This window comes from Erythrolamprus reginae, chromosome 3, assembly GCF_031021105.1.
Source record: "Erythrolamprus reginae isolate rEryReg1 chromosome 3, rEryReg1.hap1, whole genome shotgun sequence".
Classification (NCBI taxonomy): Eukaryota; Metazoa; Chordata; class Lepidosauria; order Squamata; family Dipsadidae; genus Erythrolamprus; species Erythrolamprus reginae.
In genome coordinates, this window is record NC_091952.1 from 89,826,415 (window position 1) to 89,851,224 (window position 24,810).

At 39.5% G+C, this 24,810-nt stretch overlaps 1 protein-coding gene across 1 annotated transcript in view; it reads left to right on the forward strand.

Annotated features, from left to right (window-relative positions):
* TNNI3K (TNNI3 interacting kinase) overlaps nucleotides 1–24,810 on the forward strand; it is a 297,450-nt gene that overhangs the window by 258,064 nt on the left and 14,576 nt on the right. Inside the window, exon 23 of the mRNA XM_070746161.1 lies at nucleotides 1,659–1,828. Within this exon, the coding sequence (XP_070602262.1) occupies nucleotides 1,659–1,828 (170 nt within the window). The remainder of the gene's footprint in view (nucleotides 1–1,658; nucleotides 1,829–24,810) is intronic.

Genomic DNA, 24,810 nt, shown 5'->3' on the forward strand with positions numbered 1-24,810 from the left:
CTCTCCCTCGACTTGAATTCACTTCAGCCTCCTGAACCATTCGTAACTCGAAAAAAGTTCGTAAGAAGAGGCAATTTTTTTCTGAACCCCGGATTCGTATCATGAGTTGTTCGTAAGACGAGGAGTTCGTATCTTGAGGTACCACTGTACTACTAAACCTGTAGTGTCTATTTTTCTGTAACTTTCAATTGGGTGAAACAGTGCATCACAAGGCAACATTTTTTGAACGAAGGTAGCTCAAATGGCTAACTTACAGAAGCCCAGGACCCATTATTTCCATGGCAATAATACTTAGTAGGAAAGTTGAAGCTGCTTCATTGCCACTTTGCCGTTGCTACTTCAGCACTGCCACAGTCATCCACAGTCATATGATCATCATTTCCATAATTCTCTGCCACCTTCCCAAAAGTCAAAGAGGAAATCAGCAGGATGTGTAAGCTTGGCTAAGATTGCTGATGCTCCCTGCCAACTTCCCACAAGCGAAAGATTTCTTTGTGGGAAGATAGTACGGAGTGTTAACAATGAAGAAGACTTCAAAAAAGCTCTCAAGTTGATCAGATAATGCTCCCTCCACCTGTGCTACCTCCCTATCCCACCTGTGCTACCACCCTATCCCATGCTCATGCTATGCCAGCCACTTGCACATTCCTGCACATCATTCCTGACTCATGTTGCAGACCTCTAACTTTCACCAACGTGCACCCAATGCCCATACATTCCCTTGACCAGCACAGAATTTTTCACATGCCTAAGCATACTCTATGCATATTCTATGTATCCTTCCCATTATTTTATTAAATTGAGAGTTGCTTTCATTCTGGTTAACTTTACACGAAATTGAGTTGGTAGATAGCAAAAATTTTCAAAAAATAATTACATTTTCTCAGCCCTACAGAATGAACTTCACATGACCTGCCAATATTAACTTAAGCATTAAAAAGTTGCAGCTCTATTATTTTATTTTTTTAATCAACATTTGGTATTGCCTATTTTAAAGATTTGCCTCACTTTTTCTGTGATGCAAAGGCCATACACTTTCCAACTATCCAATAAACTAAAGTCATTGTTTTTAAATATATTGCTATACAATGATGTGGGAAATGATCTCATTGCACTAATAAACATAGCAATACTGTTATTTCCATCACAAAGAAACCAAATTTTAAAAAAATGATCAAAGATTACTGATTTACACTCTATATGGCCTATAAATCCAAATAAATAAATAAATAAATGTGTAATAAGAGAGAGGACTTAAATCTTTGGATCAAAAAAAAAAAATACAGCAAAAAGTTTTTTATAGCCCCAGATTACAAAGGCCTCCTCCACTGGACAATTTAAAGTTTGCACGACACCATCAATAGAAATAGCTGAGGATGTTATCAAAAGCAGGAGTCCTCAAACTTGGCAACTTTAAGACTTGTGGACTTCAACTCCCAGAATTCTCCAGCCAGCATTTATTATTTGGATTTGTATGCCGCCCCTCTCCGAAGACTCGGGGCATATCTGGAGAATTCTGGGAATTGAAGTCCACAAGTCTTAAAGTTGCCATGTTTGAAGACTTCTGATCAAAAATATAGGAGGGATATTAGTCTTTTTAATAGGACTTTGGAGTTGTCATAAATAGGTACTGATTATGTTCTCTCCCTTATATCCAGCTGATGTCACCAGCCTCTAGCAACAGCAGTGGTTCCTTGTCACCATCCTCCTCGTCAGACTGCCTACTCACTCGGGGATGCCCTGGACGCAGCCATGTTGCTGCTTTGCGTAGCCGTTTTGAACTGGAATACGCCCTGAATTCAAGAGCTCATGGGACGTGGTCCCAAAGGTAAGAATGAAAACCACATGCATTCCTTCCTTAGTCTGTGAGATTCAAAGAACTGCCTGACCTATTCTTGACCAGTGAAATTGCTGTTAGCACCTCTATTAAGGAACAAAATGTTTGAAAGCATTACAGAAACAAAGTAATTTTCCTTGGTGAGCTAGGAGGTCCAAATCATTCTATCAACAAATCAGCCTTACATTTGGGGGTCTTCCAAATCTCACCCTGCTTTTCCTGCTCAGACATCCCTCCCAGGTTTTGTATGTAAGCAGTCAGTCCTTATACATTTGCTTGTATGCACATTTTTCTCTTTCCTCCCCAACTCTATGTAAGAAATTCCTCTTTCCCCTTTTCTGGAAAGTCCCTCATAGAGGGTCTGCAACTTGGGCGTCCTCTTTGATCCACAGGTTACATTAGAGAAACATCTTTCAGCTGTGGCGAGGGGGGCGTTTGCCCAGGTTCGCCTAGTGCACTGGTTGCAGCCCTCTTTGGACCGGGAGTCACTGCTCACAGTCACTCATGCCCTCATCACCTCGAGGTTCGACTACTGTAATGCTCTCTACATGGGGCTACCTTTGAAAAGTGTTCGGAAACTTCAGATCGTGCAGAATGCAGCTGCGAGAGCAGTCTTGGGCTTTCCAAAATATGCCCATGTTACACCAACACTCCGCAGTCTGCATTGGTTGCTGATCAGTTTCCGGTCACAATTCAAAGTGTTGGTTATGACCTATAAAACCCTTCATGGCACCGGACCAGATTATCTCAGGGACCACCTTCTGCTGCACGAATCCCAGCGACCAGTTAGGTCCCACAGAGTGGGCCTTCTCCAGGTCCTGTCAACTAAACAATGTCATTTGGCGGGACCCAGGGGAAGAGCCTTCTCTGTGGCGGCCCCAGCCCTTTGGAACCAACTCCCCCCAGAGATTAGAATTGCCCCCACCCTCCTTGCCTTTCGTAAGCTTCTTAAAACCCATCTCTGCCATCAGGCATGGGGGAACTGAGATATTATTTCCCCCTAGGCCTTACAATTTACGCATGGTATGTTTGTGTGTATGTTTGGTTTTATAATAAGGGTTTTTTTTAGTTGTTTAGTATTGGATTGTTACATGCTAGTTTTTGTCACTGTTGTTAGCCGCCCAAGTCTGTGGAGAGGGGCGGCATCCAAATCCAATAAATAAATAAGTAAGTAAGTAAGTAAGTAAGTAAGTAAGTAAGTAAGTAAGTAAGTAAATAAATAAATAAATAAATAAATAAATAAATATCATAGGGAAGGGATGTTCCTTGATTCTGCCCTGACTGAGTCAGAGAAGCCGGTGGTGGGTTGTAAATAATTTTACTTCCTGTTCATGAATATACTTACATGCACGCACACGATGCTTCTGCGCATGTGCAGAAACATCCGAGGTTGATGGGTGAAGCCTCCTACCACTAGCTACTGGTTCTAAGAAACAGTCTGAACCAGGAGCAACCCACCACTGAAAGAAGCTCATTAGGTCATAGCTGTTTGTGTTAATCATAGAATCATTGAGTTGCAAGGGACCTCCAGGGTCATCGGGTCCAACCCCCTGCTCAATGCAGGATTCATTAAACCATCCCAGAAAGATGACTGTCCAGTCTCTGTTTGAAGACCTCCAGTGAAGGCCAGCCTACCACCTCCTGTGGAAAATTGTTCCACTAGTTTAACACCCTTACTATTAGAAAGTTTTTTTCTGATATCTAATCTAAATCTACTCCCTTGCAGTTTCATTCCATTGTTTCTAGTCCTTCCATGTGCTCATGAGAACAATGCTAATCCCTCTGCTCTGTGACAGCCCTTCAGATATTTGTAGACAGTTATCAAGTCTCCTCTCAGTCTTCTCCTTTGGAGACTAAACATCCCTAGATCCTTTAACCATTCCTCATAGGACATAGTTTCCAGACTGCTCACCACCCTTGTGTTTGGGTAGCTTTGGTTTATAATGCCCCTAATTGTTTTATGCCGTTTATGTATGGTATGTGGAAATGACCTTGGAAGATAGGAGATGGGGTATTATCAAAATTGTAAGATTGATGTCAGCCTTCTCAGGTAGATCAGACAGGATCAGATCATTTAATTCTGCTATATTAGAAGACTACATTAACAGAATCTTGCAAGTCTGAAAGTACAAATTTCCCTCCATCTGTTTTACAATCTAGAGGTTAGGGAGATTCATTTCTGAGTTTCGTTCTCCACTCCTTATGCAGCTGTGCCCCATGTCCTCTCTTATCTGATTATTGTCTAGGAAGCATCATTTAACACATTCCAACCAAACACCCATCTGTCAAGGTCACTCGCACATACCATGACAATTTATGTGGTATTATTTGCTCTGATTGTTGGAGCTTGTTAGTACAGGGTACATGATTGTTAGGGATTGCCATTGTAAACTGCACATTGTAAACTTGTACTGTCACTTTAAATGTTACAGTTGCTACTGTAAAACTGTACTGTCACTTAAAGGGTTAATTTGTACTTGAAGAGTTAACATTCAAGGCTGTTTCGTCACTTCCTCATTGAAGCTATAAAAGCTCATTATTTTGCTTGGTCATTTCCTTTCCGTTACTTTTGCCTGAGACGGGGGAGTTGTATTAGCTTCGTGCTTGTATTAGCTTCATGCTTTATCTATGTTGTGTTTAAGCTTCGTGCTTGTATAAGCTTTGTGCTTTTATCTATATTGTATTTTGCTTTGTGCTCTAATCTTGTAATTGCTCAGTGCGTATTATTTTGTATTTGCTTCGTGCTTATTCTGGATTGTTTATATTTTGTTTATATGTAAATAATACTTATTTAACTAAGTTTGTGTCTTGGCTTTATCACACATCCACGCTCTGTAAAATTCTCTGCTTGGTGTTGTCGAAGGTTTAATAGCCTTGCTAACCGAGACAAGCCAACAGAGCTCAAAGCAGTCCATGAGAAATAAGAATAAGGATGATATTTGAAAAATATATTCAAAATGGAAGGCCTGGGCTATCAGGAAGTATAGAGAAAGATATAGGAGAAGAAAGGAAAGTGACTGAAAAGCAAATCAGCAGCTGAACAGGACCTCAAATAGAAAGTGACAGAGGAAAAGGAAGAATTAACTCCAGAAATCAAAAAATTAGTACAGTATACATTTTGAAATTGAGGACAAGGAATCAGTTTTCAGGGAATTTGGTGAAAAAAGCAGGTAGGCTTTGTTATTATTTTTTTAAAAGGTAAGCTATTAACTTGTTTGACTTTTTGACAGAACTGGAGACTTTGCTAATTTTGTTGCTTCATGTCTTTCAAACAGATCAGTGCAGTTATTTTCTTACTTACTTACTAGATTTTTATCCTGCCTTTATTTTTTGGTAAATCACTCTAGCACCGCTGAAAATGAATAATATTCTCTCCTCCTCAAACTTTCCCCATAACAATAACCCTGTGAGGTAAGTTGTGTTCAGAGCGAATGACTGACCTGAAGTCATCCAGTCAGTTTTTCATGCCTAAAGAAAACTAGAATTCTAGAAACTAGACTAAATTAATAGGGAAAGTTTATAAATATATGATTGCCCATAAAAATATAGATTTGACCTTAAAGGATAACATGATAAGTTGGTGCAAAAATATTGGTAAAGAAATCGATATAGATACATGGGAAAATGTTTGGATCTCAAATTGGAAAATGACAAAATCAGTTTCCCTAAAAGAAAATCAAATTAAAATGTTCTATAGGTGGCACCTCCCACCAAATAGGATAGCAAAAATGTTCCCAAAGACTTCTCCATTATGTTGGAAATGTAAGAAGGAAATAGGGTCCTATTGCCATCAATGGTGGACGTGTAGTAAAGTTAAGCTTTACTGGAAAATGATAGAAAGAATAATAGAAGAAATAGTAAAACAGGAGATAGAAATAACCCCAGAATTCTATTTACTGGGTATAACTAATCAGAAATATAAGAAAGAAATTTTACATTTAGTTATTCATATTTTGACCACAGCCAGGATAATATATGCGCAAAATTGGAAAGGGGAAAATATCCCCAAAGAAGAGAAAGTTATTTTAAAAAAATTAGATTGCACTGAAATGGATATGATGACAAGATGGTTAAAAGATCAAGAAGAAACAGAATTTTATGAGATATGGAACAAAGTGTATATATGGATAAACAAGAAGAAATATTAAAAGTAAAAATAAACAAATAAATAAATGAAAGAATTGTATTAGTAAAGATATGATTTAAGTGTTGTGTTAGAGTTAATAGGGATATGATTTAAGAGTTATGTTAGAATTAGTTTATGCATGAAGATTTATTATAAAACATTAAACAAATTTCTTCTTTTCATTTAAAGTAATAAGTTGATCTTAAGCATTTTTTGAATGTATTCTTTTTCTGTATTGAAATTTTACTTCTAGAATAAGCGGGGAAGATACGACCCCATTTCTATGTTAAATGTATGTTTGTCGGTTTTGTCTATTTTAAGAAAATTAATAAAATTTATTGGAAAAAGAAAAGAAAACTAGAATTCATGGTCCCCTGGTTTCTAGATCAGCAACTTAACTAATATGCCGCACTGGCTTTCATATGATATTAACTTTTATTTAGTCCTATTGTTATAACTTGCTAAAGCTGTTTACTAAAAGTTCTTGGTTTCATTATAACAGAAAAGGATAAAAGCCCCAACCAGAATTAAGATGCTATAACAACCATTGACTCTGGACATTTTCCCAATACTGAATTAAAAGTATCCTCCTTCTCTTGCTGAAGTGATATAAGGCTTTTTCTCATTACTCTTTTCTCTTGTTACTTTGAAGGCTCAATAGTTGAATGACTCTAGAAAATGCTAAGTCACAAGTAGGAAAATAATCTCTAGCTTCACTAACAATTTATCATCCTGTTTATGCCCCACCAATTACAATGGCCTCAATCTGTTCTTGAAAGCAGTTCTTTAAAATTCCTTTAAAATGCAATTTGTGCTTTTAGATTTGTTACCACAACAGAAGTGGGATGAATCTATTTTTTTCCATGCCTTTTATGTAATGACATAAATGACTACAGAATTTTATATAAGATGTTCTTGATTCTCATAACAGAATCAGTGCATGTTCCTGTGCATTTCCTTTGCATTGGAAAAGGAACTGATGGGCTTTTGTGTCTCACATCAATATAGACCAATGGCACTTTCATGACTTGTGGACTTCAACTCCCAGAATTCCTGAGCCTGCACGGCTGTCTCAGGAATTCTGGGAGCTGAAGTACACAAGTCATAAAAAGGCCATTGTCTCCCACTCCTGATCTAAACAAACCAATGTTTAGACAAACCAATCTGAATTGAATACAAGCAGGGAGCAATATCCCTGCAACAAGATGCTGAAGCATCTTGTTGCATAACACTGTGGACCTTGGGAAATATTAATGCCACAATTTTCATTTCCTGGGGCAGGAGAAAGTGATTTAATTATAACTATGGCAACAAGGGAGTCTCTTTAGCCCATTAAGAGCTATATTAATATTACTGGAGTACCTAGCAATGAAGATCCCAGGTACACATATAATTTTGTCTTCTTGAAAGAATCATCTACCACCCTTTTTCAAGCAATGAGCCCAAACCATTTCATTCAATTAGTTCAATTAGTAATGTACTCTGAGCATGAGTCAAACATCAATATCATAGCATAACATCATTCGACTTGAAGTAAATCCAAAACTATAAGCCATACATGAAGAAATGCAGTCTAACTTTTATGTCTGTAGATTTGGGGGAGGATCTCCTTTTGATAATCACGCAAGGGGCTAGAACAACAATGAATTTGTAAAGAAAGCAACAAGATTCAGGGCGTATTAGAGGATTTTATATTATTTCCCCTTTCATGCTGCAGCATGTAATAGATTTGCATGAAAGAATAAGCAAGTGACACATTTAGGTTATGCTATGGATGCCCAAGAGGGTGAAGAAAGTAGTTATCACAGCAGCTTCCCTGCTACTGTAATTTAATGTTCACAACAGTGCGCCACCCAAGCTCATTAGCTGGTTGAAATGGGTTCCTGCAGAACCCAAAGGGTTGCAGAAGAGTTCCCCCCTCAAATGCTATGCAATACAAATTAACTAACTCCAGTCCTATAAATAAAACATTGAAAGAGTTACCCAGAGGCAAAATGTAAACTAAAATGAAGATGGTTTCTGCAGATTCAGTATTTTTCCTCCCCAATTACACGACATACTGAGATGATTAATGACCTAGCTTTCAAATGACAATGGTTTCTCGAGGCTTTAATTTTTAGAAAACATACAAATTGAGAGCAGGAATGACTCAGTGTTGTGTGCTCACAACTGTTGCAGTACGTTGTTACACCCTTCGCTTCTCTGACTCATCTGAGCTGCACAAACTACAAGGCTGCACTCAATGATGAAGGATGTTTGCCTAGCTGTGTACCTAAAACCCACATACAGAGTTAAGGAGGTGCGAAATTACTTACTTCATTCTTCAGTAAATTTGCTCCATTTTTGATAGTTAAGTTACAGTGGCCCAATAGCACGTGAGCCTCTCCTTGGTATGTGGCTGCAATATGTGGACAGAGAGAGAGAAATTGACTGATTGATGGAGCATAAGCAAAATGCAAATGCATCCCAGTTGTCTCTTTCTGCCAGATGTAGTAGCACACATGTGCATATATATGTTTATCCACATATTCCAATTTTATTATGGTGTTACTGATGCTACTGCAACCCTGAGAGTTGAACAAGGCGTGGATGATGCTGTTGAATTACTTATGTTGTGGTTCATTCCTGTCTGGCATCTGACCACAGCTTATATATATCCCCCCCCTTTTTTTTTCCTTCCATAAATCTCTAGCCTCACAATGTTGCCTTCATCCCAACACTGATCTAAAAGTTTTTACAACTGGGCTCTTTTTTTGAAAGGGGCAAGATAAATCACACAAAGATTGTCAAATCCAGTGCAACCACCCATATCCCTCCAATTTCCCAGCCCCACAAGAACTCATCAGCACAGATGGTTGGTCCATCTGCAAACTTCCCAATTTGGCTTGGCATATGGATGTGTTTAGAAAAGGGAGAAGTTGAGACTCCTTGCTTGTTGTCTTCAGATGTATTCAGGAATGGTGGGTTAATGTTGTTGAAGGAAACATCAATGCAAATGCAAAGGTTATTCAAAAACTTGTGATGGGTGCAGGTTGGTGGAACTGGCTTCACCCAAGCAGAATGGTGTTGTTGTTAGCTCTGGCCTTGCTCCTGCCCCAAGGACTGTGGATGTGGGGAGACATCCACATGTTGGAGGCCTGTTTTGCCCCCGGTGGAATCTGCTGATGAAGGCTCCTCTGACCAAGAAGACATGAGTGACAGGGAGGAGGAGAGTGTGGCAGACAGCTCAGAAGGAGCGATGCATAGGCAACAACAACTGAGAGATTATTATCAAAGAAAATGAGGCCACCTGTGGTTGGGTGGGGCTGTGGTAATTAGTGAGGCTGCTATAAATAGCAGCCTGTGGGTTTGGCCATTGTGGAGGATTATCTGATCGTTGTGTTTCATGACTGCTTTACTGACTTTGACTTTTTGTGTGCTGATTTTCCCCCGCTTGGAAACTAAACCAGAGCAAAGTGTGTTTCACTTTGTGAAAGAAGGACTGTGAATTGCCTCACAGCTGCAAGCTAAGTATCACAGAGCTGATAAGGGACTTGTACAAATTACCAGTTTGTTTGGAGACGAGTGCTCTTTGCTATACCAAAAGAGGGCTTGGTTTAAGTGAATTTTCATTATAAAGAACATTGTTTTGAATTTTCAAACGTGTGTGTGTCTGAAATTTGTACCTGTGAATTTTTGGGAGGATTCTACCAGAGAGCCTGGCAGAACAAATGGGAAATTTATTCATGTTGGGCATGACCGCTTTATCATTGGCCATGCTACTACCCACCCTGTTCATAAGCTCATTGAAGCATAGGACTCTACAAGATATTCTATCAACAGACACTTTGATCAACAACCAGACTACAAACCCCTCAGAATCCAAATCAACTGCACAGCCAAACAGAGACAACACCAACCTTCAACTTCCCATCACAAGACTTATCACAAGACTCTCACTCAGGGGTGGGTTCTGGATTCTCCCGCTGCCGGTTTGCTCAGGGACACGTGGCGCACACACACATCTGCAGTGCTGAAAAAAAGCTTCTGTACATGCGCAGAAGCAAAAAACAAGATGGCGCCGCCTATGACACCGCCGAGAGAACCTGCTTGGAGGTATGGCAGGCCTGTGACCCAGGCCACCGAATTACTACCAGTTCTATAGTCCCAGTCTGAATCAGGAGGAACCCACCTCTGCTCTTACTGATGACTCACATCTGATACATCACAAGACCCATCAGAAGACCCTCACTTGACATACACACACACCTGAAACCCTTATAAACAGAAGAACACTGACATCCCTTAAACCAGTGATGGCAAACCTATGGCAGGGGTGCCACAGGTGACACATGGAGCCATATCTGCTGGCACACAGCCGATACCCTAACTCAGCTCCAATGTTCATGTGCATGCTGGCCAACTGATTTTTGGCTCACCTAGAGACTCTGGGAGGGCATTTTTTGGTTTCTGGTGTGTCTCCTGGGGGATGGGGGAGAGCATTTTTGCCCCTGAAGCCTGGAGAGGGCAAAAATCAGGCCCACCAGAGGTTGGGAAATGGGCTGTTTTAGGCCTCCAGAGGGCCTCTGGGTGGGCAGGAGAGGCCATTTTTGCCATTCCCAGGCATTGAGTTATGGGTGTGGGCACTCACGCATGCGTGATATAACATACACACGCACTTTCGGCACCCAAGGGACAGAAGGTTCGCACTCACTGCCCTAAACTCTGCTGAAGATGTTACCTAGCCTGGTAACAAAATGTTCATAAACCAACCCACAAGCTTGGAGAACAAACCTTCATCCTCATCCTACATTTGAGCTACAGATATTTGCCACTATGATTGCTTTAAATGAAACCTTGTCATATTAGCTCACATAAAAGAATCTTGGAATAATATTTAGACCCAGAATAGGGGGTAGGGGAAAATCCTATGGTCCTTTGCACAAGCAGTCTGTATTTCACCCAGAAGTGCCAGTCATTGTCTGCATCATTGCTAAATGTATAACATTCTGTCTCTTAGATAACTGATTGACTTGCCCTTTTGCTTTCATGGTTTTATGTGTGAGCAGAGGTAGATGGATGAGCTCTACTACAGAAAAATATTTGAGAAGTAAGTGAAGCTGATGACGCGTTACTTTACAGTTTAGTGGAACTCAACAAATCTAATTCTATTATCCTGTCAAGTTCCACCAAAAAAGATCTTGAGAGTATTTTTCTAATTAAATAAAAAATAAAAAAGATCCCAGCAACGGTAAAATATATCTATAGGATTTACTGTATCCGTGTTGATGAAAATCCTTTGTTTTCTCCAGATTTTAGGGAGGAAATAATATACAAAATAATTCATTAACCTCCTATAAAATTATATTTACCAATGCACCTTTTAAAAAGAGTATCAGTCATTAGCTAATAATGAAAGGGGTTGTTTTAATCTAACTTTTCAAGGTTTATACAAATCAATTTACTCAAGGTAAACTAAATGGAGAAAAATGTTTTCTGACTTACAGAACTCAATTGAGATTTTTCTGGAACATTTCAAAGCTAACAACCATTTTTTATCCTGTCCATTAAGTACCCACTTTGGTCTAATAAATGTAGCTTGCTTGGCATTCATGCTTTGAGGAGTTCAAGCACAAGAAGAAATGTTCTGCCAGGTTTGTGAACTTACTGATATTCAAGGAAGAAAGTAAGTTGGGAGCTGTCATTTGACTTACTGGCAGGCTGTGTGTAAAGGTACAAGGATATGCACATAAGCACATAAACACAGATATGCCAGTTCTTATTTATAACATTACTTTCATGGAATAATTTATTAAGTGAAATTTTATATTATATGAAAATTCAATTTTACATATTGCTGAAAATCAGAATAATCCACTATAGGTGATTACAAGCAACTTACTCACCATCTAGGTTTTACACAGAGAAGTAAAATCTGAACTCATCTATTGTATTATTGAATCATAGAGTAGGAAAGGGGTGGTTGTATGCTGTTTACCCCACCTCCGGACTTTCGTTGCCAGCGAAGTACCCGTTTTTGCACTGCTGGGATTCCCCTGAGGTTCCCCTCCATGGGAAACCCCACCTCCGGACTTCTGTGTTTTTGTGATGCTGCAGGGGAATCCCAGCAGTGCAAAAATGGATGCTTCGCTGGCAACGGAAGTCCGGAGGTGGGGTTTCCCAGTGAGGGGAGCCTCAGTGAAATCACAGCATCACAAAAGCACAGAGGTCCGGAGTTGGGGTTTCGGGGACTTCTGTGTTTTTGTGATGCTGCAATTTCACTGATGCTCCCTTCGCTGGGAAACCCCACCTCTGGATTCCGTTGCCAGCGAAGCACTCATTTTTGTGATGCTGGGATTCCCCTGCTGGGATTCCCCTGCAGCATCGCAAAAACACAGAAGTCCGGAGGTGGTGTTTCCCATGGAGGGGAGCATAAGGGGAATCCCAGAAGTGCAAAAATGGCCACTTCGGCTGGCAAAAGGGGTAAATTTTGGGCTTGCACGCATTAATCGCTTTTCCATTGATTCCTATGGGAAACATTGTTTCGTCTTACAAACTTTTTACCTTAAGACCCTCATCCCAGAACCAATTAAGTTTGTAAGACAAGGTATCACTGTACTGGCCTTCAAGATAATTGGCCCATTGGAGAATTGTTCTTACTAAAATGTTGTCCTAATGTTTCCTTCAACAATCCAACTCTTCCAACTTTTTCTTCTTTCCCATCTCACAGATCAGCTGTCCCGCCTCCATTCTGTACATCTTCTTGTATATTCATTCCAATTTGTTTACCATTCTTAATTAAGAATATTCACAGCTAGATACAGAATTTAAATTATGTCTGCTGTAATTTTGCCTAATGCAAAATTATTTCCTTGTGCCTTGCAAAGGATTATTCTATTAATACAGACTAAAATTTCACTCCCCTTGTTCCTAGCTCAGTCTGTCTATGCTCCAAAACTAACCCCATTGAATTCAACAGGGCTTAACTCTAGGAAATGGTAAGTTTGCTACTTAAGCATCTCAAAGCCAAGAACACTGACATTTGTCATAATACTTTGCCAAAATTATTCAGCTATCAGAAATATGAAATGGGGCTACTGTGCTTCTCTTCTTCCAATCAAAGGATGGTACATCCTTCCCTGCAGGTTGCAGCTCATGATTCATGTTCTCCTCTCCGTTTTGATAGCCTGTCCCTACTCCTTCTTGCCTGACCTCTTCACATGGCTGAATGGTCTGGAAGCTCACAATTCTTTGATTTGCTCTTGAATTTGTCATGTGTGCAGTGGTACATCAATCTCTTTCATGAAGCAAGCTTGTTTTACAAGAAATTTGATAAGTGTTTCCAGGCTGTAGGATGATTCTGGAGGGAAAACGCCAAGATGCTTTCTTCAAATTGGATGTCTCTTCCAATTTTCAACTTTTGCAAAGGTATCAAACGTTCAGTAAGTGTGTGATATATACACTTTGGGGGAGTGAGGGTGCATTTGCCCTATCCTTCAAACGCCGATGCCTCAAACCAAAGAGAAGTACTGAAAGGTATTCTCTGAAATTTGCACAAATTATAGTGATGGGCTCCTATGGGTATGGTCAGGTACGCAGAACCGGTAGAAAAATTTTGGTCAGGTACGCAGAAGCGGTAGAAAATTTTTTTATTTTTTTTTATTTTTTTCCCCCTTCTGGGCTATGTTTTTCCTATTGCAGTAAATGAGGTTTGTTGTGTTCGTTTAAAAATATTCGCAGAAATTCTGTGATTGGTTAAGACGCGGCTAGTTAGAAAATAGCCGCGAAAGTTAAATCGTTGTCAGTAAAAGAAAGCCCGCCGTTTTAAGAGAGTATAAATAGGGCAACGGATTAGCCGTTGCCCTCATTCGGAAAACCGCTGTTCCAGTGCTTGTATTCTATCTCATAATGAATAAACTAGTTCTGTTTTAACCACCGGAGTCCTGACTTTTCAGTGGCGACGAGGAGGTCGAACTCCCGCGAACGCAGAGCTGTGCGTGCGTGTGTGTGTGTACATACACATACAATTTATATATTAGATAATGTATATTTTTGGCTGCCTGTGTGTAATATGTATGTACACATATGGCATATATAAATAGAATTAAATAGTATATTTTGGATGTTCAGTAATAGTAAATAGATAGAGAAATTGTGTCTCTTTGAGGTGAGGAGAGGCCAGGCACCCTAACCCCAACCCCAACCCTTGACCAATGATGTCCTCCTATGGGAAGGAATGCAGTTCCGGTAGCAAAATTTGGAGCTCCGCCCCAGAGCACCCAATTTGCACTGAAAGATGTTGAAACAAAATGCATAAGCCACACTCACAGTGTGGTATTAAACATTTTGGTAGCCATCATTGCCCTTGACATGAGTGATGTCAAGTTGGCCACCTTTAAGTCAGTCACATGACCTTTTTTAAAATTAATTATTACACACAACATAAAACAGTGCATAGTGAAATGTACCCACCATCCAGACACACACACATTCCCCACCACCGAATTGGGGGTGTTTCTTGTATAGTCCACTTGACCCAAGAGCAATATATCTATTTACATATTATAGAGTGATTCCAATTTATTTCTTGTAGCTTGGTCTCGGATTCTGCTCATCATATATCGTCTTACCTTATCCCACCGTCCCATCAGTGGTCCCAACTCAGTTTCATTATCCGAATTTATCCTTTTATCCATAATTTCAAATTGAATATGGTCCACCATGTACCTATACCAATTTTGCATTGTCCATTTTGTCGCATCATTCCAACCCAAAACTATTACTGCCTGAGCGCTTTCTATTGTTGCTTTTTTTATTTCTCTAAATTCTCCCATCGCATTGTTTTTAACTAGTACTGTACTGCCATTTCCTTAGTGATTGTCCATTGTATATTTAGCATTCTATTGATATCCTCTTTCACTTTTTGCCAAAATTCCTGCACTATCGGGCATTCCCAAAACATATGCATAAACACTCCTTTATCTTGACACCCATGCCAACAATTCCCCCTGACATTCTGCTGAAAATGTGCGAATTGAACGGGAGTAAAATACCACTTAGGTAATATTTTCCTTCTCATTTCCCTGATTCTTGTATTTTTAATTTTCCTTATATTTTCTACTATATTTTCCATCTCTTGTACCTCTACTTGTATCTCATTTTGCCACCATTTAGTCAAGCCTTCAATCGTGTCCCCGTCTGACTGCAATAGCAATTTATATATATTGGTTGCTTGCACCTTTATCCCCTCACTTTTTTCTCTTATTATTTTCTCTAACCCTATCTCCTCCCTCCATAGTACTTCTTTATTCTCCCTTTCGTTAAGATATTTACATATTGCATTTATTTGTAGCCACCTTACCTTACCTAACCACCATTCTATATGGTTTCTACTTGGCCTGCCATCCTTCTCATACGACCTTTAAGCCACCCCCCCAGTCACATAATAGTCAAGCCACTCTCACCTGGTCACATGGCCTGCAAGTCACCCCCCCAAAATAAGCCACATCCACAGTGTGGTAGTAAAATTTTTTGCAACCCTTCATTGCAGACAGACTTTAGAAAAGCAAAGCAGGCCTGACTTCCCCAGGGGGAAACACGACAAGCTTGCTAACCCTCTTGCTCCTTCAAATCTAGGAGTCAGGGCTACTGGCTCCATTCTCAGGAGAATAATCTGGTGACGGTCACATCATTACACTTCTGCCTCCAAGCTGGAGCCCAGCAACCTTGCCAGGAAGCTACAATATTTGGAAAGGCAGCATTTTTGGGCGTTTTGCAGCAACCCTCCCATTCCTTCCAGCCAAGCGAGGCACTTGCCTCTAGCTTTACAAGGACAGGAGGCAGGGAAGTATGTTTCTCAGCAGATGCTGTTTTATGTTGAGCCTTAAAAATGTTGCATGAAGGTTTTTAATGAACCATGAGAAGCCAGTAACCACTGAATGACAGTAGGCTCAGAGCACCAAGTAGTAGTTTAGCAGCAGGAGACAAGTTTCCAGCATCTCCACTTCAGGGGATGCCGCCTGCACATTGAACAAGTCAGACTCCAAATGAGGCAGCTCTTCCAAGCAGATATAAATAAAAGATGCGGCGTTCCTATGGGAACCCTTTGGCATATTGGATTACCTATTCCCCAGCTAGAGTTTCTTTTCAGTTATATATTTCACCTACACTTCAGGTTGTGCTTTGAGAACACCGGAGACCGAATTGTATTTTTCTAACTATACCGCCACCATAGCTTCATTATTTTCTTTTTTAAAAAAATAATAATTTCATTAAAACTTATTACTAGAAAAATTAAAATGTAAACTAAAAAAGGGGATAAAAAGAAAAAATAGAAAATTCAGAAAAAGAAAAAAATAGAAAGAAAAATAGGAAAGAAAGAAGAGCTAAGAATATAGAAAAGAAATGAAACGTATAAAGAAATGGTTCCCATTATAAATCCTTTTAACTACGGTCAACTAAGCAAGCAGACAAACTGTTGTCAAACCCATTGACTCCTATTGAAATACCAATTCGCAGTAATGAGAAACAATGTAAGCCAGAAAAAGAAACACAAAGAGATATAAACCATGTAATTTATAAAGCACAATTTACAATAAAGTTAGAAAACAAAATAGAATAAAATATAGATAGGCTGTAAGGAACAAGGTTCAGCAGAATAGCTAGCATGTATGTTAATTGTTAGATGCTTGAATTCTGATACCACTATACCACTATACACAGTGGTACCTCGGTTCTCGACCACAATTCGCTCCAGAAGTGTGGTCGAGAACCGATTTGGTCGAGTACCAAATTAATTTATCCCATAGGAAATAATGGAAATGGATTTAATTGGTTCCCAGCCCCTGTTGACTCACTGGGAACCAATTAAATCTATTTTCTTTATTTCCTATGGGCTAAAAAATCTGAGGAGCTCTATAAGCTCTCCAAGCTGCAGGAAGGGTGGGGGCCATAGTTCCCTCTAAGCTGAGCAGTGAGTTATAGCTCACTTAAAAATCATCATCAACTCAGAGTTTTTCAAACCTGCCCAGAAGCCGAGAGGGAAAGAGTGAGAGGGAAGGAGAGAGAGAGGAAGAGAGGAAGAGAGAGAAACAGATAGAAAAAAGAGAGGAAGGAAAAGAGAAAGAAAAAGAATGGGAGTAAGGAAGAGAGAAAGAAAATCAAAATCTAGTTTGAAACTAGCTCAACTATTTAAGTGGCATTTTGATATTGATAGAGTTGCCCTATTATGAGCTCACTGTTATAGACACACAGTACAGTATTTTATTTTGAAATTCTCTGAGGCAAAACAGGGTGGGCTTTTTATTTATTTATTTGTTTGTTTGTTTGTTTATTAATTTATTATTTCTGTGCCGCCCAGTCCCGAAGGGACTGCCGCTCAGACACTATACTTTTCCGCCCACCCCCCAAAAAAATTAGAGGGAACACTGGTGGGGGCGGCTGCAATCCCAACAGCTACGGGGGGCTCCTTTCCTCAGTGCTTCGTCTTGTTACCTATAGGCAGCTGCACCAACTTTCTCCTTCCCGGCGGCGGCAATGGCGGCGGCTTCCCTTCGAGTAGCAACAGCACCAGGAACGTCACGTAATGAAGGGAAGCTGCTGGAGCGGCGGCAACTGCTGAGATGACTCCGGTGGCTTCCCTTCATCACGTGACGTTCCTGGCGCTGTTGCTCCTCGAAGGGAAGCTGCCACCTTTGCCACCGCCGGGAAGGAGAACGTTGGTGCAGCTGCCTACAGGTAACAAGATGAAGCATTGAGGAAAGGAGCCCCCCAAAGCTGCCGGGATTGCAGCCGCCTCCAGCGGAAACATTTTGGATAATTAACAAAATTTTCTGTGGCTGTTCGGTATCCGAATTTTTGTTCAGATACCAAAGGAAATTTTTGCTGAAAATTTTGTTCGGTATCCGAAATGTACAACAACCAAGGCATTCGAGAACCGAGTACCAATGTATATTTTAAAGTTGTATGCTTTTATGTTATGTTTTTGTTTGTATGGTTTTTTGTCTTTATTTCTGTTGTTTTAAATGTAAATATTCAATAAAGATATTTTTTAAAAAAGAAATAAATGATTCCTCCCTTCATCACAAGTATAAACTAAATTTTAGTAACTTATTACCCTCTCTTAAAATAAAGCAAATGATCTGTTCTTCCCATATCTTATCTATAAATAAACCCACAAAGCCATACAGTACAACAAAAATCCATTAAAGGGTAACATAGATAACAAATCTGTGTTATTCTTGATCAAATAAATCTTTGTATTCCTTAATGTCTGTGGAGATTTTCAGTCATCCAGGTCATGGTGGTCCCAAAAGTGCTTTTTCAAGAGGCAACTAGACTTTCTGGGGGAGGTTTTTTGAAGGTGTTTCACTTTTCATTAAGAAGTTTCTTCAGCTTTGTATTCCTTCCCTTTAGTTTTAACAATCTTGATCTTTAATCCATTTAAATTATCTATTTATATATTTATTTATCTATTTATCTATTTATATATATATATATATATATATATATATATATATATATATATATATATATATATATATAAACATATATATATGTTTTTTTATGTCGGATGAGGAGCTGATGAGGCCAGAACAAGGCCAAAATGGGACCATCCTAGTCTCCCTTAATTTTAAAAATTCCAGCTAAAAAACCCCCCAAAACATTTGACATATATATATATTTGATTTATATGCCTCAAGGACTTGAGGCAGCTTACAACATATAAAAGTAAACAATAAAATACAGTGTCTGATTCCAATTAATTAAAACTAAATAAACTAATCTAAAATCCCCAATAAAGTTAAAAATCTATCGTACCTATTCAGACAGCAATCATACAAACATTCGTTGACCAGGGGGTCAAGATCTAATGGCCCCAAGCCTGGTGGCATAAATGAGTCATAAGTTAAAGGCAAAGAGGCTGGGGCAGCTAATTCCAAAGAGCCGGGGCCCCCACAGAGAAGTCTCTTCCCCTAGGCCCTGCCAAGTGACATTGTCTAGTTTACAGGACCCGGAGAAGGCCAACTCCATGGGACCCAACCGGTTGCTGGGGCTCATACGACAGAAGGCAGTCCCGCAATTAATCTGGTCTGATGCTATATAGGGCTTTATAGGTCATTACCAACACTTTGAGTTGTGTCCGGAAACCAATAGGCAGCCAATGCAGTCAGCAAAGTGTTGGAGAGACATGGAAGCCCCTTGATCGCTCGCATGGCTACATAATGCCCTATAACTTGATTTCTTTCTATTTTGTCTTTGTCTCTTCTCATAGAATTTTTCCATGTTTTAACAAGACTGTTTTGTAAGTCCTGTATAGAAAAGTTATCCAGGTCACTCTTTTGTTTTGTTATTTGTATATGCCTGAACTCACCTATTGCATTAGGGGGGCTTGGTGGCTCACATAGTAAGACGTTGAACCTGCATGCCGCTGAAGTTGATAGGTGGGCAGCTTGATTCACATGAGCGAATAAACCGCACAGGGACAGAAAAGGAGCCTCCCCCAATTGCCTACTGACATTCAGGCATCTTGTGGGTAAGATAACACCGCCTGAAAAAATCCTTTCACAGATGCAGTCAGTCACTTCAGTGATGTGCCATATACTAAAAAACCCCAACCTATTGAATCATTGAGTAGGAATGGAGGGGACTGTAGATTGTTCACTTCAATCTGTTATCAAATTCTCAATAGAGAGTTAAAACATCAGATGGTTTCATTTGTGTATCCACTGTAGCATCTTTTGTGGCCTTATGATTTTCTGTCTAGAGATATGTACATAGATGCAGTGATTCTCAACCTGTGGCCCTTTTATTTATTTATTTATTTATTTATTTATTTATATTTATTTATTTATTTATTTACTAACTTAATTACTTATTTATTTATTGGATTTGTATGCCGCCCCTCTCCGCAGACTTGGGGCGGCAAACAACAGTAATAAAACAGTATATGACAATAATCCAATACTAAAAACAGTTAAAAACCCATTATATAAAAACCAATCATACATACAGACATACCATGCATAAAATTGTAAAGGCCTAGGGGGAAAGTGTATCTCAATTCCCCCATGCCTGGTATCAGAGGTGGGTTTTAAGCAGCTTACGAAAGGCAAGGAGGATGGGGGCAATTCTAATCTCTGGGGGGAGTTGGTTCCAGAGGGCCGGGGCCGCCACAGAGAAGGCTCTTCCCCTGGGTCCCGCCAAGCGACATTGTTTGGTTGACGGGACCCGGAGAAGACCCACTCTGTGGGACCTAACTGGTCACTGGGATTCGTGCAGCAGAAGGCGGTCCCTGAGGTAATCTGGTCCGGTGCCATGAAGGGCTTTATAGGTCATAACCAACACTTTGAATTGTGACCGGAAACTGATCGGCAATCAATGCAGACTGCGGAGTGTTGGTGTAACATGGGCATATTTGGGAAAGCCCATGATTGCTCTCGCAGCTGCATTCTGCACGATCTGAAGTTTCCGAACACTTTTCAAAGGTAACCCCATGTAGAGAGCGTTACAGTAGTCGACATTTTATGTGATGTCATAACCTGTGATCTATTCCTTTTGAAGCAGCAAATGGGAATTACATTTGGGTGCTTCTACACACAAATCCCCATTTCTCAACTCTGAATGCTAAGACTACCTGATAATCTAGCGCAGAGGTGGAGAAATATGACCCTTTTATGACTTGTGGACTTCAATTCTCAGAATTCCTAAATCAGCATGGCTGACTTAGGAATTCTGGGAGTTGAAGTCCGCAAATGATAAAAGAGTCATAGTTCCCCCACCCTTGGCCAAAGGAATGAACATACTTCTTGTTTTGCAAACTTTGGCTGAATAACAATGATAATAAAGTTGCATAGACTTTATATAAAGTGAAAGTGGTCTGTCATTTTCATTCCCAGTGACTGGGAAAAAATGAATAGACTTTTAATGCTTGACAGTAAAAAAAGAGCGAACAGCTTGTGGAACCAGGTTTAGCCTTGAGACCATTAATTAATTCCCCAAGATATGTGTCTCAGCATCTTTTCTACACAGATATGCAGGGATCAACTTTTCCCCGCACGTGTTTTGAGTTTGGGCCAGTTATTTCTATGTTAAAAATAGTTTACTACTCAGCAAGTAATTCTTTACTTTGAACAGCATGTAAAACAATATACATGAAAAGATAACTGGAATGTTCTAGTCCAGTGATGGTGAACCTTTTTTTCCTTGGGTGCCAAAAGAGTGTGTGTGCATGCTATCATGACTGCACGAGTGCCCACATTCATAATTCAATGCCTGGGAAGGGTGAAAACAACTTCCCCAATCCCCCAGAGGTCCTCTGGAGGCTGGAAACGGCCTTTTGCCCAACTTATGGTGGGCCCAGTAGGTTCATGTTTCACCATCCCCAGGTTCCGAAGGCTTCCCTGGAGCCGGGAGAGGGTAAAAACGCCCTCCTCCATCCCCCCGTAGGCTCTCTGGAAGCCAGAAACACCCTCTCGGAATCTCTTTGCAAGACAAAAATCAGCTGGCCGGCACACACATGCATGTTGGAGCTGAGCTAGGGCAACAGGTCGCGTGCCAGCAGATATGGCTCTGTGTGCCACCTGTGGCACTCATGCCATAAGTTTGCCATCATTGTTCTAGTCTGTTGTGTTTTCCAGTCAAAATACAAAGAGGAACAACTTAGTGAGTTGCAGAAGAGAGTTGATGATATAGCAGTTAAGATAAATAAACATTAGGTTACAATCCAAAACATGCAGTGGTTTGAATTTCAATATATATTATTTCACATTTACTCATATCTTGAATATTCACATACTTTGTGCTTAGTATAGATGCAACACTAACATGTTTTTGAAATGTCCTACGTATATTTAGTTTCCTTTTTCTCTTAAATAATCCTGAATTTGACTGTGTCTATGACTTTGTCCAGAGAAATTGAATGAATGGTTTATTTGGATTTTTATAAGAGAGAAATAAAATCTTCTGTGTTCTCCCTTATTGGCGACAGATAGACAGACAGACAGACAGAGATCAATGGAAATTTGTGTTGAGTATTTTTGGGGTGAGAGTTTTAATTAAACATGGGAAATTAGAGAGCTACAGACTGGTGGAGAGATGGAAGTACATTGAAAGTCAGAACATGTATTTTTTTTACCTCTTGGCATTTCATAACTACCTAAAGGCCTGAACATCAGCATCCTTGAACATCAATATCTGTTAAAGTCTGTTCTCCTTTGAAATAACTTTGAGCAACTTCTTTTTCATAAAGATGTTTGGAAAAATATTTTAGCAAAATGTGTTTGGAAGAACCCATTTTGGCTCATCTTAAGAAATTAGCAGCCTCCAAAAGTAAGTAAGTAACTTACTTTTGGAGGCTTCTAATTTGGAAAATGGTGATCTACAGTGACTTTCTTATGGTCGTATTTTCTATGAGCTATACACAAGTCTTCAGATTCTGTAGGACAGGGGTGTCAAACAGGCAACCCACAGGTCAGATGCGTCACACACAAGCCATGCCCACCCCAGCTTCAGGAAGGGAAAAATTGTCAAGATACAACAGTGATTGGTCTCATTCAAGACAATGATGAAACTGCATATAGACTGGAATTTGAACAACTAGCCTTGTGGTGCGGCCAGAATAATCTAGACAACACAGTATCAACAGTAGAGATTTTCAAATTTCTAAGTTCTATCATATCTCAAGACTTAAAATGGTCACCTAGCATCAAAAATGTCATCAAAAAAGCATCAAAGAACAAACAACATTATTTCTGCGTCAACTCAGGAAGCTAAAACTGCCCAAGGAGCTGCTGATACAATTCTACAGGGAATTATTGAGTCTGTCATCTGCACCTCTATAACTATCTGGTTTGGTTCTGCAAGCCAGCAAGACAAACACAGACTTTAGAAGATAATCAGAACTGCAGAAAAAACAATTATTGCCAACCTGCCTTCCAGTGAGGACCTGTATACTGGACAAGTCAAAAAGAGGGCTATGAAAATATTTACTGACTGCTTGCATCCTGGACATAAATTGTTTCAAGTCCTATCCTCAAAACGATGCTATAGAGCACTGCACATCAAGACAACTAGACACAAGAACAGTTTTTTTCCCAAACAGCATCACTCTGCTAAACAAATAATTCCCTCACCAATGTCAAACTATTCACTAAGGCTACATTATTATTACTATTAGTCTTTTAATTGTTCCTGTCACCCCTGTCTTCCCACTTATGACTGTATGACTGTAACTTACTGCTTGTATCTTTATGATTTATATTAATATTGACTTTTCTGATTGATTATTTGTACCTGTGACAATAATTAACTGTTGTATTTCATGATTCTTGATAATGTCTCTTTTCTTTTATGTACATTGAGAGTATATGCACCAAAGTCAAATTCCTTGTGTGTCCAATCACGCTTGGCCAATAAAGAATTCTATTCTATTCTATTCTATTTATCACACGATGGCAATGTGGCACTGTGATTTGTGTGGAAAGAGGAATGACAAAGCCAGGAAGTTGACTAAAAAGAGGATTCAGTTTTAGAATTCTTACATAACCAAAAAACTAAGTCCAGCCCCTCTTGATTGACACTGATCCTTATCTAACTCTAACAGGATACTGACTATTAGTTGGGAAGATTCTTGGGCATAGGCTTTTAGCAATAAATCAATTAAATTGAACTTCCACATGTGGACTGGCCTTTTATGTCTGACAGATAGTGATGCATCCATTTGTTTTCCAAATGTGTGATTCATGGTGGATTTCTTTGGTTACTTTACGACATGACAGAGAGAAGAAACTTTACAAATATTATATATGTGAATAATTTATTTTTAATGAAATAAATATCATGTGACAGTATGTTTTCTGGAGAAATAATTGTTTGCTTGTTTGTTCAATTGTTTGTTTGTTTTTTGGATTTGTATGCTGCTCCTCTCCGAAGACTCTGGGTGGCTCACAACATGTCAAAAAACAATATACATAATTTAAAAATCCAATTAATATAACTAAAACTTGGAAAAACACTAATAGAGTTAAAATCATCCATTACCATTCACACATCAAAACATACTACATTAGGGTCTAATGGCCCCAAGCCTGGTGGCATAAATAGGTGTTTAAGTTTTTACGGAAGGCAAGGAGGGTGGGGGCAGTTTGAATCTCCAGGGGAAGCTGATTCCAGAGGGCCGGAGCCCCTATAGTGAAGGCTCTTCCCCATGGTCCTGCCAAACAACATTGTCTAGTTGACGGGACCTGAAGAAGGCTGACTCTGTGGGATCTAACCGGTCACCGGGACTCATGCGGCAGAAGGAGGTCCCGGAGGTAATCTGGCCCAATCCCATGTAGGGCTTTATAGGTCATAACCAACACTTTGAATTGTGCCCGGAAACTAATCAGCAGCAAATGCAGTCCGCGGAGTGATGGAGATATACAATTATTAAAAGTCCCATCTCCAATATTCTTCGAGCAGCCACGTATGTCCTTCTTTGTGTCATCCATCCACCATGATATGGAAGGTTTTTACAGCAGCTGTAATTTGTAAGGCTTTTCATAGGAAAAAATAGAGAAAGGCAACAATCAGCATCTAATAATATGCTTCTGTAGATTTTTTTTTCCAGTATGATTGACAATAAAATTTGATAACTTTTGAATGAAGAAGCCTAATTCTGATTGCAAGTCTTAAAAAGAAACATTTTTATAAAGCTATTTTAGTTATTGAGGCTTTGCTATGAAGGGTTTTGTTGGTTTTGATTAAAAAGATTGGTAACTAATTACATAGTTTTATGGCTTCTCTTATTGGAAACTATGGCACCATTTTAATAGTTCTGCAGAAAAATAATTTAATTGGGATAGAAGTAACCTAAGAAAACCTGAAGGGA